The sequence below is a fragment of the Phalacrocorax carbo genome, chromosome 7 (assembly GCF_963921805.1).
Source record: "Phalacrocorax carbo chromosome 7, bPhaCar2.1, whole genome shotgun sequence".
NCBI classification, from domain to species: Eukaryota; Metazoa; Chordata; class Aves; order Suliformes; family Phalacrocoracidae; genus Phalacrocorax; species Phalacrocorax carbo.
This window is the reverse complement of record NC_087519.1, coordinates 20,901,414-20,915,758: the sequence shown is the minus strand read 5'-3', so window position 1 is coordinate 20,915,758 and position 14,345 is coordinate 20,901,414. Positions and strand designations below refer to the sequence as shown.

Below are 14,345 nucleotides of genomic sequence, written 5' to 3'. Positions count from 1 at the left end.
GTTTTATGGAAAAAAAACCTGTTTTTTTATAGAAGTCATTTATGGATTACTACTATTTATACCCACTATTTGCAGATTAGCTGAAAAAGAAATCATTACACTTAACAAGTTAACACAATTCAGTGTTAACCACCATTCTCTATAAAAATTGCTGTGCTTTTTCAGACCTCTACTCTGAGTGTTACTGTTAAGACTCACAACTGTTGAGTCGGGAGGAAAGAAACTTTAGAGAGAAGTGTCAAGATTTTGGCTTTCTTCTGTGCAGAGCTGTGCAATATCCTTGCCTCATCTGCTGTATTGCTTAGTGAAAGAAGGATTCTTCTTATATTTTTCACTGAATATCAACCTCTAAATACAGGCAATTTTAAAACAACATAGGTTCTCAAAGGCATCCTGTGGAAAACTAGTTTCTTCATTGCATCTTTATTTATATCAAATTAAGCTACTAAATTTCAGTATATAATGTTGGAAGCTCACCTTTGCATATGAAAATTTAAGTGTCTTCTGTAGTGTAGTAATTTAAAAACCAAAACTTAACACACCCGCATACTCCTGAGTGCCATTGTAACTGCTGAAAAGCTGCAGTGGTATTTAAAGGGGGCGGGGGGGGAGGAAAGGTTAATTTTAGTGTGTGTAAGCTAGCCTCAGTAGACTTTGTCTACAACAGTGTTTTTCACCCTTTTTTCCTAGGAGGTTCTAGTCAGGCTCACCACTCCTTATATAGCAGTTTTAAATATAGTTAAGACTTGCTATTCTAAAGAATCAATAGGCTGCAAACCAGCAACCTGAGATCAAGAGAAAGGCTAGCAAGCTTAACCTAACAAGTTTAGCACACGACCTTACTTTACATGCTCTGGACTACCCTTGGAAGAAATCAAAGAGGAAGCCTGCAGAGATTAACTGCTATACCTGATGGCAACCTTAATGCCAAACACCACTGCTCTGAAACACAAAATCTTTAATTTTGGCGTCACTTTTTTTTTAAATAACTACTGTTAAAGTGTCATTTAGAAGAGAGTACTACTTGAATCACACCATTGCATGATGTAGTGGAGCAGTGAGTTCAGTTTGACTATAATGGTACTAAAAATGAAAACTTCAACTTTCAATACCTCGCTATATGCAATTATGATTTCAAAGTCTGAACTCAGATATAAATAACTGAGTATCCTTCTGGAAACATGGGACTTACCACTCCAAGGGGGATAAAGCTCCCATTTCTCCAGTTGTGAGATCAAGACCTACAGTCACAACTGCCTTAGAAATAACTAGTCAATAATGGGATCTGACAGGTATCTGTCATATGGCACTGATGCCAAGAGCAGAAAAGCATAGACATTTGATTTGTAAACTGAAGAAGTTAAAAGAGCTTCCAGACAAGCCTCAAGTGACTCTTTCCCTATTAAGTAATCCAATAGGCACAAAAAGTCTCACTTGATCATCCTCTCCTGTACAAGTGTACTTGTGGTTCTCCAGAACAATGAGCAGGTAAAACTGGAGAAATCCCTGCCACAGGAGAGCTGCAAATAACAAACACCTGGTGCAGGAATTCCCAGGGCTAGAACTGTTGGAAACGAAAAATATTCATAAGATGCACCAGTACAAGACTGTCCTGATCTCAAACTCTTCCCCTAAGGATGTGTTTCTGCCACTGTTGGAAACATGAAACTTTGGTCCAAGTCGGTGTATGCATTGTACTTTTCAGAACTGTTTCTATCCTTAATTAGTATTTTAGTGTGAATGTATAAATTAGAGTAAAATACTTTATAGAACAGTTCAGCAACTTCTAAGAAAGCTAGGACTTCAGAACTTCTGCATTTGTAAGACAGTAGGACCTGCCCAACCGTGCAGAAATCAGCACAGCACATGCCACTGCCCTAGCTGCCTGCTGCACTAAGTCTCGAGATAGGTTTTGCAGCCTCAGCTTTTGTCCTTCGGACATTTTCTCCTCCCCTTCAATCCCTCCAAACACAATTACAGTCCACTCCTTAAGTGACTTACGAGGTAGAAGGTGAAGTTCACTGCAGTTTTAAATACAAAGACCAGAGAGCCTGTTTTCCATCTGACCAGAAAAAAACCTGTCACACATCAAAACAGTACAGTAAGTTGCCTCATTCATCATACACTTCAGACAATCTGGCCACAAGACTAAAAGTTATCTGCTAAAAAATACCCACAAAGAATGGAAACTCCTCCACAATAATAAAATAAAATCTAAAGTGACCGAAAAAACTAAAGAATACCAGTTTGCTCCTTTGTCACTGAACTTTCTCAGTATTTCTGCAAAAGTACATTAATTACCGGAAGTTAAAATAGATTCATACTCACTTCAAGGATTAGAGTGAAAATGGAAATGACACCTTAGACTTCAAAAAATCTGAAGATGAAAGTGGAAATGTTTGAGACTTCTAAAGGAAAGTGCATAAACTCCTCAGTAGGAAGTGGTAAAAGCTAATAGCGTTATCTAAATCAGAAAAGCATTAATCTCTAAAATGACTATGTGGGGAGAGACCTCTGAAAAGCAAGCAGCAGCAAGTTGTTAAATATTTGAAGTTAATTACTCCAGTTCAAAGACCTTTTTTTATTCCCAGTAAGCAAGTGGTTCTTTGAAGTTGTTATAATGTTAAGAGAAGTATTAATTCTTGCTCCAAGTTATGTACTGTACAGCAAGCCAAATTTAAGTTTATTTCCTGATGCCGGCAAGAATAGGATTAGGAATACTGCCAAGGAAGTGAGCTAGTTTACAAAATTAGTAGATACATATTCTTAACTTGTATAAAACACACAAACCCTAAAAAGTCCTATGACAAAAGTCTTGAGCAGCAGAAAACTGACTTTAAGCTGTTAAGAACATGTGAGAACAGGACTGCATACACTTCTTTCCTATGAAAAAACCTTTAGTGTGATCCATGGCTTCAGCCTACATTTCAGCCAAAGGGAGAGAGAATGACCTATGGACTTGGGCCAAAGAAAGCGTAAAGAAACTGAAAAGTCTTCTGGTTGCATTGGGTGCTACTCAAAGCCCTAGATTAGGTTTCAACGTTCTCTTTTCCAAGAACAAGCATGTAAATGGCATGGCTTTGTTTTGGTATACTTTGTTTCCTCAGTCGAGGAAAGTAAGAGAGCCCTGTAGTTTGTGTGAAAACCAGACTATGTTTAGCCACTAGATTTATGTTTGTGAAACTCAAAACTGTCCTTTTAAAAAACCCACTGTGAAGGGCTGAACAGATTTAAAGTTTGCTTTATGTTAGGATACTGAGCAAACTTCTGCTACCTTAAAGTGTGTTTAACATGTTCTATTTAAAAGTCCCATGTTTTGGCAGCATAAAGGGGCATTTAAATGCTACTAGGTTAGATCTTTCCTAGGTCAATAGTGCAGCTATTATTTTCAGTTCTTCAGCACTTAAGAATAAACCCTCACAAGTCCTTTGAGAAATAATTTAAGCAGCGCAGCTATTTCTGGTGACCCACAAAAATACCACGATTCCTCAGCAGCAGCAGAATACCCTGTTCCCTGTACTCAGCTGACCTTGTTTATGCACCAGCATCAACGAGAGTGTCTTGGCATGAGAAACAGCTATTATGTAAGCTGAATCTGCTCTTGTCAAACAAAAACCAGCAGCATTCATTTCAGCTCCACTAGACATGGAGGAAAAAAGCAAAAGGAACGGCAATATTTGCCAAATGGGAAAGAACAGATAGCAAAAGAAAATCTGCAGTTTTAAGAGGCCTTCCACACCTAGGAGTAATGTTGACACTACAAAAACCTTTTCTCAACCAAAGTTTTAGATGACAGTAAAGACCATGCCTTTCAGACCGAAAGAGAATTTATTTTATTAAACAATTAAGGAGTCTTTACCATTAGGTCTGACTAATAAATACAGAAATAGAATCTCAACAGGCATCTTCTCAAACTCTGAGTAGTTAAGTTTAAACAAAAGCAGTAAGTGATCATTGTGTTCATGCTTAGTCAAGTCTTAAAACAGACTTGACTATACAGCAAAAGCAGTTTGGCACCTTATGTTTACCTGCTTTTAAATAGTGACATGCTGATCAGGTTTTGGGGTGTTTTTTTGCTTTGTTTTGGGGTTTGTTTTTTTTGGGGGGGGGGGAGCGGTGTTCGGTGTTGGGTTTTCTTGGGTTTGTTTTGTTTTGTGTTGGGTTTTTTGTTTTTTTTTGTTTTTGAAGGGGTAATGATTACTGCCCACTTTGCTTCAGACAACCTGAATTGATACACAAATCAAAGAGCAGTCTCTGCCTATTTCAGCAGAACATAAAAGTCTAAGGAATTTTTGACAAGTTTGCAGTCAGGTCATATTAGAGGATCACTGGGACAGAAGCAGAAGACTTGTAGTTGAAGAACTCTGATAAAAGCATTTCTATTTTATTCTCTTTGCAAACCAAATGGCTAAAAACTGAATCTCTTTTCCATATTAAAGTGTCACTAACTAAGACCAAGAAGTTTTTAAAATTATTTAGGGCCATTAATTCATGACAAGAAACAGACAAGATTCTGCTTTCTTGGCCAAAAATCCAGGTGTTCCCTAATACCAATACTAAATCTTAGTCCTTCCCTAACTACTTACAGGTCCCTCCCCTGTACCTAACTACTGCTTCACATGCTCAACTATTAGCTTAATAATAAATAGCACTTCTTGTGTTTGGACATGATCTACAGATGTCTGCTGACTTGCCAAAAAGCATGCAAGAACTTATGAGCTCACACAGTAGAGGGCACCTTCTTTCTGTACAGGTGACTTATGAAAGTTTTAGAACCCCTTACCTTTGGTTGACATTGGTCATGAACAGAAGTAATGAATTTCATGCATTACAGATTTCAAGCCTCTGTGAAACAAAGGTTTTGATTTCTTTGGAAGCCAGCCTAAATAAAGTTAGGGTTGTATGACATCATCATTCCCTCCTACATGCACCTTGGAGAAGTAGAAGCTTCTCTGGAACTTGGCACTAGTGACAAAATGTTTCTAAACCTCTGGAGAACAAACAGGTTTTTTAAAACTGCCTGCTGGCAGGATCACTCAGAAAACTATGATAATAAAGCCGCAGGGCTGCTGAAGGTCCCTTGCTTTACGTCTGGCAAAGAAAAAAAAAACCCTTCAGTAATTTCCAAGTGGCCTAGATATTACTGAAAAACAAACTCACTCATAAAATGGATTTAAAGCACAAATTCCTGGATTTACTAAGTATGTCAGGTCACCCATGACATTTAATGCAGTTTTTTATATGGCTTTATTTGTTATTTTAGTAAGAGCTCAGCCACAAAAGTCATGCTTACAACCTAGATGCTTTCTGCTGATTCTGCAAGGAGGACTACTGTTCATAAAGGCATCAAGCAAGAGACAGGGGAACAACCAAATAGATACCTCTGGAAATTGGATGACCAGTTAAATATCACTAACAAGTATGAAACCTGGATTTACAGGTAAGACCTGACCCTAGTGAAAAACTAAAAGATACTTCTTCATCCAGAATGTCAAGAATACCCCAACCCAGTTTGACAAAAGAAATTATGACAGCATTCTCCCAGGCTGAATGAGAGTGCTTTGAAGTAGTTTTTGTGCCTCTGTGGGATATGGGCTGACAACTAACTTCCTGTGCCAAAGATTTTCATGAAATATGAGTCCATTTACCTTGGAATTTTAGCTGGCCTATTCAAACTTCTCCAGAAAGAACTATTTAGGTCCCAAAACTTGAGACGTTTGTCCTATATATGCTGGAAGTCAGCTACAGGTTAATTTATGTCTGGGTGCATAACAGCAGGCTTTATTTACTGAAAACCAATTCAGTTTTAAAGCCAGAAGTATTGCAAAGAAAAAACACAAATCATTAACTCACATTTAAGTGATCTTGCCTTTGATTTTTTCTGATTTTTTCTAAGATTTCAAGGTTCTCTTTTTCAATGCCTTCATCCTCAGATTTCTTCCCATCAACTGGTTCCTCCTCCTTCATATCATAGTGATCCAGATCTTCAATGTCCTATGGGATAGAGGAAAATTCCCTGTAAATAACTTAACTATGCTCTTTGTTCAATGAAACACACTCCAAAGGCATTTAGGGATAGTCACATACCACACAGTGCTATGTATTAGTGACTGTTGGATGCCATTTCTGTTTTGTTCTAACTGCACTCTCTCAAGCCACCAGTATTCCCTGGAAGCGTAGGGACCCATCACAATACAAATGAGACCCAAATTCACATGTTTCTGGTCACATAAATGAGCACAATAAAACCTCTGTGAGAAGTTAGGATTGTAGTGAATTAGCCTATTAAGGTAGGTAGAAAACAGAAAATTAAGGCATTTTGAACAGAGCTTGAGAATTCAAAAGTACAAAAATTTAGGGTGTCTCCAAGATGTTTCTAAAAACAGACTCTTTTTTTCGATTATCATCCTGGCTATATTACACTTCTGCCAAACAACGATTAACATAGCTCTCAGGGCTACAGTACTCCTTCAAGAAAGTTAAATATTAGAAAGTTACATGTACTTTATTTAAGGTGAACAATTTCAGCTGAAGATTAGATGCAACATTAGAATATGAAACAAAATTATGTGATCACATATCTCGATCACACAAGCCAACATCTCAGTTCTGAGTTCTAGACTAAGACACTGAAAAAATCTTCCACCCTGTGTTCTGAGACCAGGTTATCCTGTTGCAGAGGAGCACTCTGAACTTAAGAGAACTGCATGTAAGGTGATTCAAGTGCTATTTGTGGAGAGGAGGGGAAGGATGTAAATACCTTGAGATGAAAAAGGAAGCGCTACAGCAGCCACACCGGCAAGCTACGAGTACATGACTACCAGATACGCTCTAATATGCAGTGCTCCACCACACCTGTGGGTACTCTTCATGCACCATCTGTTTACATAGCAGGAAAACCTGGCCATAAATGCGAATTCAAGGATGTCTTATGTATTACGAAGTACACCTGTCTGATGCCTTTGACAACACTGTTTTCTCCAACTGTAACAGATTTAAGACTCAGTATTCTTTAAAATGCTCATGTTTCTCAAAATAATGATATAGCCCTATGAACCCTAAGCTGATTTACAATTTAGAAATTGGACTGGATTACAAGATATGAGTGCCATATACAATGCTACCTGACAGCTTATTAATAATGACAGACATGACTATTTTTTTTTGTCTAAAGTGACCCAGAGCACAAAAGGTTACTTACAAGTCTGCAAGCAAAAAGAGCCTTGCGGCAGCAGGATACAAGAGTGTACATATTACCTTTACAGAAACTCTGGCTCCAACAAATGTGGTCTGGGTCAGGCAAAATATGGTTTAAGAGAGAGTGTTTCAGATTAATTCCAGAACACGGGTAAAATTTACATCTTTTCTAAAGGAAGACCTTCTATTCAAAGAATTAAGTTGCTCATTCTTACTATACACCTTCTTCATTAAAAATCTAAATGAAGTAGTCAGGACAGTTCTATAAGGCTATCTATAGTGGTTTAAAAAGCAAGCATCTTGGAGCTATTCTACTATGTTGTAGAAGAAATTGAAAGGGGTGGTTCTCACACAGTAAAAAGCTCATTAAATGGAGCACCGTATTGCCAGACAGTGACATACACCCCTTAAAGTTTGGCATATCTCTTTCACGTGTCCTTCCATTTTCTGCTATGTATTATAGTTAAAAACTAACTCACCTGTTCAATAAATCAGCAAACTGATTTATTCTTAGCCAGTCTGCTTCGATTTGGGAGGCACTTCCAACTGTATCTGAGCCAGTTCATATGCTGCTTGAAATAGGAGTTAACTATGCAAACTTACTGATTTGGCACAATGTTATGTACCATTTGACTAAAGCACAGATGTCCAATGCTCTGTATCCAAGTACCTCGCAACTGAGATCTAGGTTTACAAAGAGAATTTCACTGGTTTTGCTGGTTGAAGTGAAAGCTGACATTAAGGTAAACATCCAAGTTTTTAATTATCTTTTCTGTTGAACTCTATGGAGATTACATTTTACAGTTTGGCTTAATAATTAGCCAGCCACTGCAGAGCAAAATGCCAGAATTCTACTAGATTAGGATAACAACCTCATATATACACATACTTCACCCATATCTTCCTCCTCCTCCTCCTCCGATGTAACTTCTTCTGTTGTTCCATTCTGCAACAACAATGAGGTTTCTGCATAAATTGTGCATATGTTCCTTCCTTTCAAAAACAAGAAGTCTACTATCAAAGAGAAAGCAGTATATACAGAAGTTACTCTTATCAAGGTCTGCAAAGGACTGAAGTTTAATGTGAAAGATATATAAAGATACTTTCCTAGAGTATGACAGTGAAGAGATATTTGCAGGAAGCAAAGATAAACAGAATGTCACAATTAATTTCACATTAAGTTCTAAGTCGAAACTTAAGAGTCAGATAAGGATATCCTATCCTGAGACAGTGACAAATGCAATAAACAAGTCAAGGGGGTTATAACTCAAGATCTCTTAACCATAAAATGAGATCATGGCTCTGCTAGAATCCATATGCATGCTAGACCTCTAAAAAGAAAAAACCCAACAAACTTTAGACCTCTAAAACTTAATGGATTTTTGCCTCACTACCTAGAACTTCGACGCAACAACCACTAGAATCATACAAGCCATTGTCATTAGATTATTTGATAAAATACATTGAGTTCATTTTTCATGGCTTTCCATTTCAGGATACCACTTCAAGCTCAGGAAGTTTGAGCTGCAGAAATACTCAGGCGCATTCTAATATACTTCTTGTCTGCTTACTCTTCCTTTGGCAAAGAAGGAATGCCACTGCTGTAGACAATGCAGGGGACTAGGTGGGTCTTTGGTCTGACCTACAAAGCCACTCTTATTTAACTTGCAAATTATCTGCCATTTCTAACTAAGAAACCTTCCATGAGTTTGCTTTTGAGTTTCAGAGCATAAGCAAAACTCTTCAAAGCTACTTCCTAATATTATGGGCCTATTGCTTTACAGTTGCACTACTACGTGGGTGGCTGAGGGAAAAGACCCATAGGATTACAATTTGGCACATGACCAAATTTAAGCAAGTTATTTGTCATTACTATAGTACTGTCCCCACAGGAAAACCATCTGTTACGCTACAGTTTTTAGAAATCATGTCATCTTAACAAGTACAAGCAAATGAAGTTATCATAATCTTATTAAAAATACAAAAAAGAACAGTTACTGTCAGTTACTAGTTCTGTTTTCAGCACAATACAAAACATTGTAGTTAACCAGAATGTTTCACAGCCCTTCATAACACTTAATTTGTCAAGAGCCCAAAAAGTAAACAAGGCACCTCAGATACTCCCTATCCAAAGTAGCATATGGTCTTGATATCCCATGTCTCTGCAAGGGACTGAAGAAGAAGGAAAACATCAAGAGTAGTTCATCCAAGTGCACGCTGTAAAACATACACTCTTCAAGAAAAAGCAAACAGTGTTCAATCACATTTATATTTCGGAAAAAAGTAAATTTGGGAAGCAGTAGGAATGCACAGCAATTGGCTTGAACAATATTTAGAAGGGAATTAAACTGACAGTGCTGGCATCACATACACACCTTTCAATGATACAGAAACTCCAAAGGAAATTGTGTAATATTATCACACCATTATTAAATGGATTCTGCAAATAAAATTCAGATTGAGGACGCCATAAAGCAACAGTGCTTCATATGTCAGTTCTGGCTTACAAAGTGTTTAATCATTCTCACCACCTTGTTTCTTGGAGTTGAAAAAACCAAATCCTCCATTGCCACAAAGAGGTGTCCACAGCTTTTTAACTTACCTGTCCAGCTGGTAACGGCTGATCTAACATTTCAACATCTGGATGCTGAGGAAGATTATATAATCTGCAGAGGTCACATATTAGTCTCTTCAGCTGTTGAAGAAGCTATAAAGGAAAGAAAACATGGAAACATCTATTTAAACCAAAGCACAGAACAATATATTCTGAATTTTCTTCACCTGTTGGTACTGAACTTTCAGTCTGTGTACAGCATTTAAATCTGCACTCATTGGAATAAAGTTTAAAGACCCCTCTTTTTCTCTGTAGTCACTGTAATAAAATCCCCACAATAGGAAACCAAGAACACATGGCAAGCTAAAGAAGGCTCCTTTTCATCTCCTCATGTCAACTGAAGAAAGTCATGAGGAAAAGAATGATCTGCTCTGGCAGCATGATCCATTCCAGGTGTGGGTGTCTCAGCCACAGATCACTAGGGAATAATCAAATGGTCTTATTCTATGAGACAAGTTGGTCCATTCCAGTTTCCTAGGTTCAAGAACCAAGTCTTCAAAAAACCAAGGAGGAACAGTCTGATTTTCCACATCCTGAATACCTTTCTAGCGTACACCATTGAGGTATTAGAAGTAAGACAAACACCACACAAGGCATAGAAACTAGCCAACCTCTGAGCTAGAGCCCAAGTAGTCTGCTTGCTGTGTTTTGTATCAGGTTGAGGCACAATCTGTTACTATCACTGATTTCTGTTTCCAACTTTCAGTTAACTGCAAAATATGGAATACCTTTCACTCACTGTAATGCTATCCAGAAAATAAATTCAGTTCTGGAGAAATAGAGAAACACTAAGTTTGTTTCTTGATCACCATGCTAATTAAGTGGATTTCCACCACTTTTAACTTTCCCTAGGCAGCCTCAGATTCCTAGTTAAGGCCAAGACCAAAAGAGACTGTACTACACATTTCCTAACTTTTCAAGGTCTTTGCATAGCTATGTCAGAAAAACAAAGAAAGGACTGCAGAAAACATTTCCAAAATGGTCAACACTTCATTATTTGCAGAATAATACCCTAGAAGAAGCTTGCCAAAATTATACAATCATTTATCAACTTTTATTCTAGATACCAAAGGGATTTTGTCTCACCACTTATAGAGGTCAGCATGCACACCACTTATAGAAGGCAGCATTGCAAGACAGCCATTTCTGTACACATATCCTTCAACACTACCCATAGTTAAACTTAGAGCAGCAACCCTAACTCCCCTTAAGTATCTCTCCACAAAGGAGGGAGACTCAGGCAATGTAGCCTCAACCAATGTACACCATAGACTGTATTATCCTGAATGATACCTCAAACCACACTATTTGGTGTTTGTATACGGTATTTCTTAAAATAGACAATAAATTAAGGTATGTAAGAAAAATCTAGTCACTCCAAAATATTCTACATGTCTAAAGCCTTGCTATTGGCCAGTTTAAATGCTCTTACCTTACCCTACTGCAAGTGAAAATTCAGCCTCTCCAGGGTTAAGAACTCATTCCAAGCCCAACTCACTAGCAGGGAAAGGCAAATGCTGCCTTTCTTCTATCTGAAAGCTTCGGTGCTTTTCCCTTCTCCAGTAGAATTCAATGTTCCTGTTTAACAGGAATGTTATTTATTCATTGAAGGCCATGAACTGACATACGAGCCTGCATTACAAGAATTATGACGTTCTCTATCACACTGCATTTGCTGTTTCTGCATCATTCGTGACTGTCATCCTTAACTCAAAAATAAAGCAGATGACACCAGAAGAACTGGTGTTTCAGCAACACATTTCTTGTGAGTATATATGTGAGATGTGATAGTTTATGTTGCCAGGAGCTTTCTGTAACAATCACATTTCTCAGTGTTAAGACTCTACACCTGTTTGAAACTTCCTGGGTATCTGAAACAACACGAAATCTTTTAGCAGGCAGGAGGCAGGTTAATCAATCAAAAAGTTTGCAGATAGAACCACAGGTCTTAGAACTATTATTCTCAGTACGTGCAAGATGCCTAAAGTTGCACTGCTACACATTTGGTTGAGAAAATTTTCCTCTGCACAAACAACACTGCCTCATGGAGAGTTGGAGCATAAATTATAAAATTGAGGAATTGTAATTTTTCCTCACGTAGCTATGTAAAGCCAGGCAAGCCATTAATTTGTTTACATCTGTTGTGAAGTGTACAAAAAAATCTGAATGGTGGAAGAATACCACCACAGGCATTTGGCTGGTCCAAAGCTTGGAAAAGCAGTTGAACACAATATTAAATGTGTCTCTACAGAAACAAACAGTTAAGGGCTGGGAAAAGAGTTAATAACTGCTTCCTGGCCTGCTTCCTCCACTCCCCATCCTCTTCATAAGAAGTCCTGACACCTGAACTGAAATCAGACAGAATTTTTGCAGACAGGACCTAGCACATTATAAGCTTCCCTCACTTCCTTCTGAACACAGCACCACTGTGAGGTAGGTCCACAAGCACTCTCAAAGCAACAAACTGCTGGCACAACCAGGACCAAATTACACAGTGACTGTGCCTGAAAACGTGTCTCCCTGCCTCCAGCAGCACATTTTCACCTTCTCATTTGCACTGGCACCAGAGATCACACAACCATGCAGCAGCTTGCAAACTCTGAGGCAGATCAATTCCTGATATGCTTCAGCACACAAGCACCAATTTCACCATAAAGGGTGAGGCAGGAATGTGCAGCTGAGAGCCGGGACCCCTTTCCTTGGCAGCCGTCTGCACCTCAGGGGTAGCTTAATACATCTGAGCTGTCAAACTGCAGTTTCATTTTTATAGCTAAGTTGTTTTACTTGACATCAGTTTCTACAAAGGTGGTCACAGGGTGAGAAGCTGATCCTGTCTCTACAACTCTTCTTCCTTACTGCTATGTTTTTCCTCCACAGGAATTCATGTCATACCCTTGATCCTTCTGCCATGGACCACCATCACCACTATCCCTTATGCTCTGCTCACATGTATGAAAAATCATAGCATAATTTGGGCTGAAAAGCATATCTGGAAGCCATCTGATCCAACTCCCTGCTCTAAGGAGGGCCTAGCATGATTTGGTATGTGTTAATGGTACATGAATAGACTGAATAGCAGATTTCTGCCACGTATTAATTAATTTCCAAGCTAACTTCAAATGTTTGGCAAATGTAAAATGAATGCTTAACACACCTACTTTGCTGCTACTGAAGAAAAGTGGGCTATCAGTATACCAATAGTTTCCGTGGAATACAAACTGCCTAAAGCAGAAATTATACAGCAACTAGAATGCACAGGGTATTAAACGAGCAATGTAAATAGCCTGCATAAGGTAAATGCTCAAGTGACCAAATACAAAGGCAAATTTATAAGTTAATAATATTTAATATAAAAACAACAAAATATTAACTTCTAATAGATAAATCTGTGATATAACTTTTAATGCTTCAGGAGTTCTGATAAGTTGGTATTTCTTATGGACACCATAATGCTGTTTTAGAACACAAAACCACCTCTTAGAATTTTTTATTTCCTATGTTAACATCTTACAAATCTGAAAACAGTTTATAACAATTTTTCTGAAACCTATCCTACATTAGGCCTTTTTATGCATGAAGAGATCTTTCTAATGCAGTATGAAAGCATTAACAGTTTTAGGATAACTTTAATATTACTATAGTGCTGGGTTCACTATGAAGCACCTCTTTTTCTGACTACCAAGAAACAGGGACTGAGGAAGTACACACATACGTATGTATACACATACGTATTCTTCTGCAAGTGTCTATATACATATGTATATACACACAGAGTCTGTATCTATATAAAAATAAATGAATGAATCACTAAGTCTTAGCCTACCACTGAAGGAAAGTGCTGATGAGAAACCAGAGGGAAGAAATAACTGTCATTTGGAGTGGGGCCCCTACTTCTCTGTCAGGTAGTCTGTGGCAGTTGTTGGCATCACACACATTCAGCAGCCTTGGGCAGTTTCACAAAGTAAAGCAAAGCTTCTTCCTGCATTTTGCCTCTATGATCCCCAATACGTAATTAGTTGCTGCCATGTTTGTAGTTTGCAAGGGCCAACATTCTTTCCTAAAATGCCATCATGTGAGAGTAAATCTAAACTTTTAGTACAGAAGTAGCGTGCTCACGGACAGCAGCTTATCCAAGCTGTACACTTATGCCAGGAATTCTATACTTTTTAAGCCTTCCACACAAGTTTAAGTGCTCAATGTTTGGAAAGTGTGAGAATTAAAGCTGCCCACCTGAATTTAAGTCCATTTCACTATTGCCTTTAAAATGCAAACATCCAAATCATGTATAATTGTATTTAATAACCCATGAAGTAAGGTTTGAGACATTAAACAGAACGAAACTGAAGCAGGATTTATCTTTTGCATTGCACAACCGCTGTCTGTTTCAGCTACCCACCAAGTCTAATGCAATGATGATTTTCAGGATCTGAAAGGGAATTCAGGAGACACTACGAGTCAGACAGAATTCCATAGCCCCTTCATCTGCTGACTGCAACTTGTTCAATATGAACAGTCAAGCAGCTAAAACCTCCAA

At 38.1% G+C, this 14,345-nt stretch overlaps 1 protein-coding gene across 2 annotated transcripts in view; it reads right to left on the bottom strand.

Annotated features, from left to right (window-relative positions):
* Positions 1 to 14,345, bottom strand: part of UBE2Q2 (ubiquitin conjugating enzyme E2 Q2) — a 49,346-nt gene that overhangs the window by 16,115 nt on the left and 18,886 nt on the right. For both annotated transcript variants that reach the window (XM_064456752.1, XM_064456751.1), the window contains 3 exons: positions 9,800 to 9,904; positions 8,087 to 8,143; positions 5,854 to 5,994 (listed from right to left, as the gene is read on the bottom strand). In XM_064456752.1, coding sequence (XP_064312822.1) covers positions 5,854 to 5,994; positions 8,087 to 8,143; positions 9,800 to 9,904 — 303 coding nt within the window. The remainder of the gene's footprint in view (positions 1 to 5,853; positions 5,995 to 8,086; positions 8,144 to 9,799; positions 9,905 to 14,345) is intronic.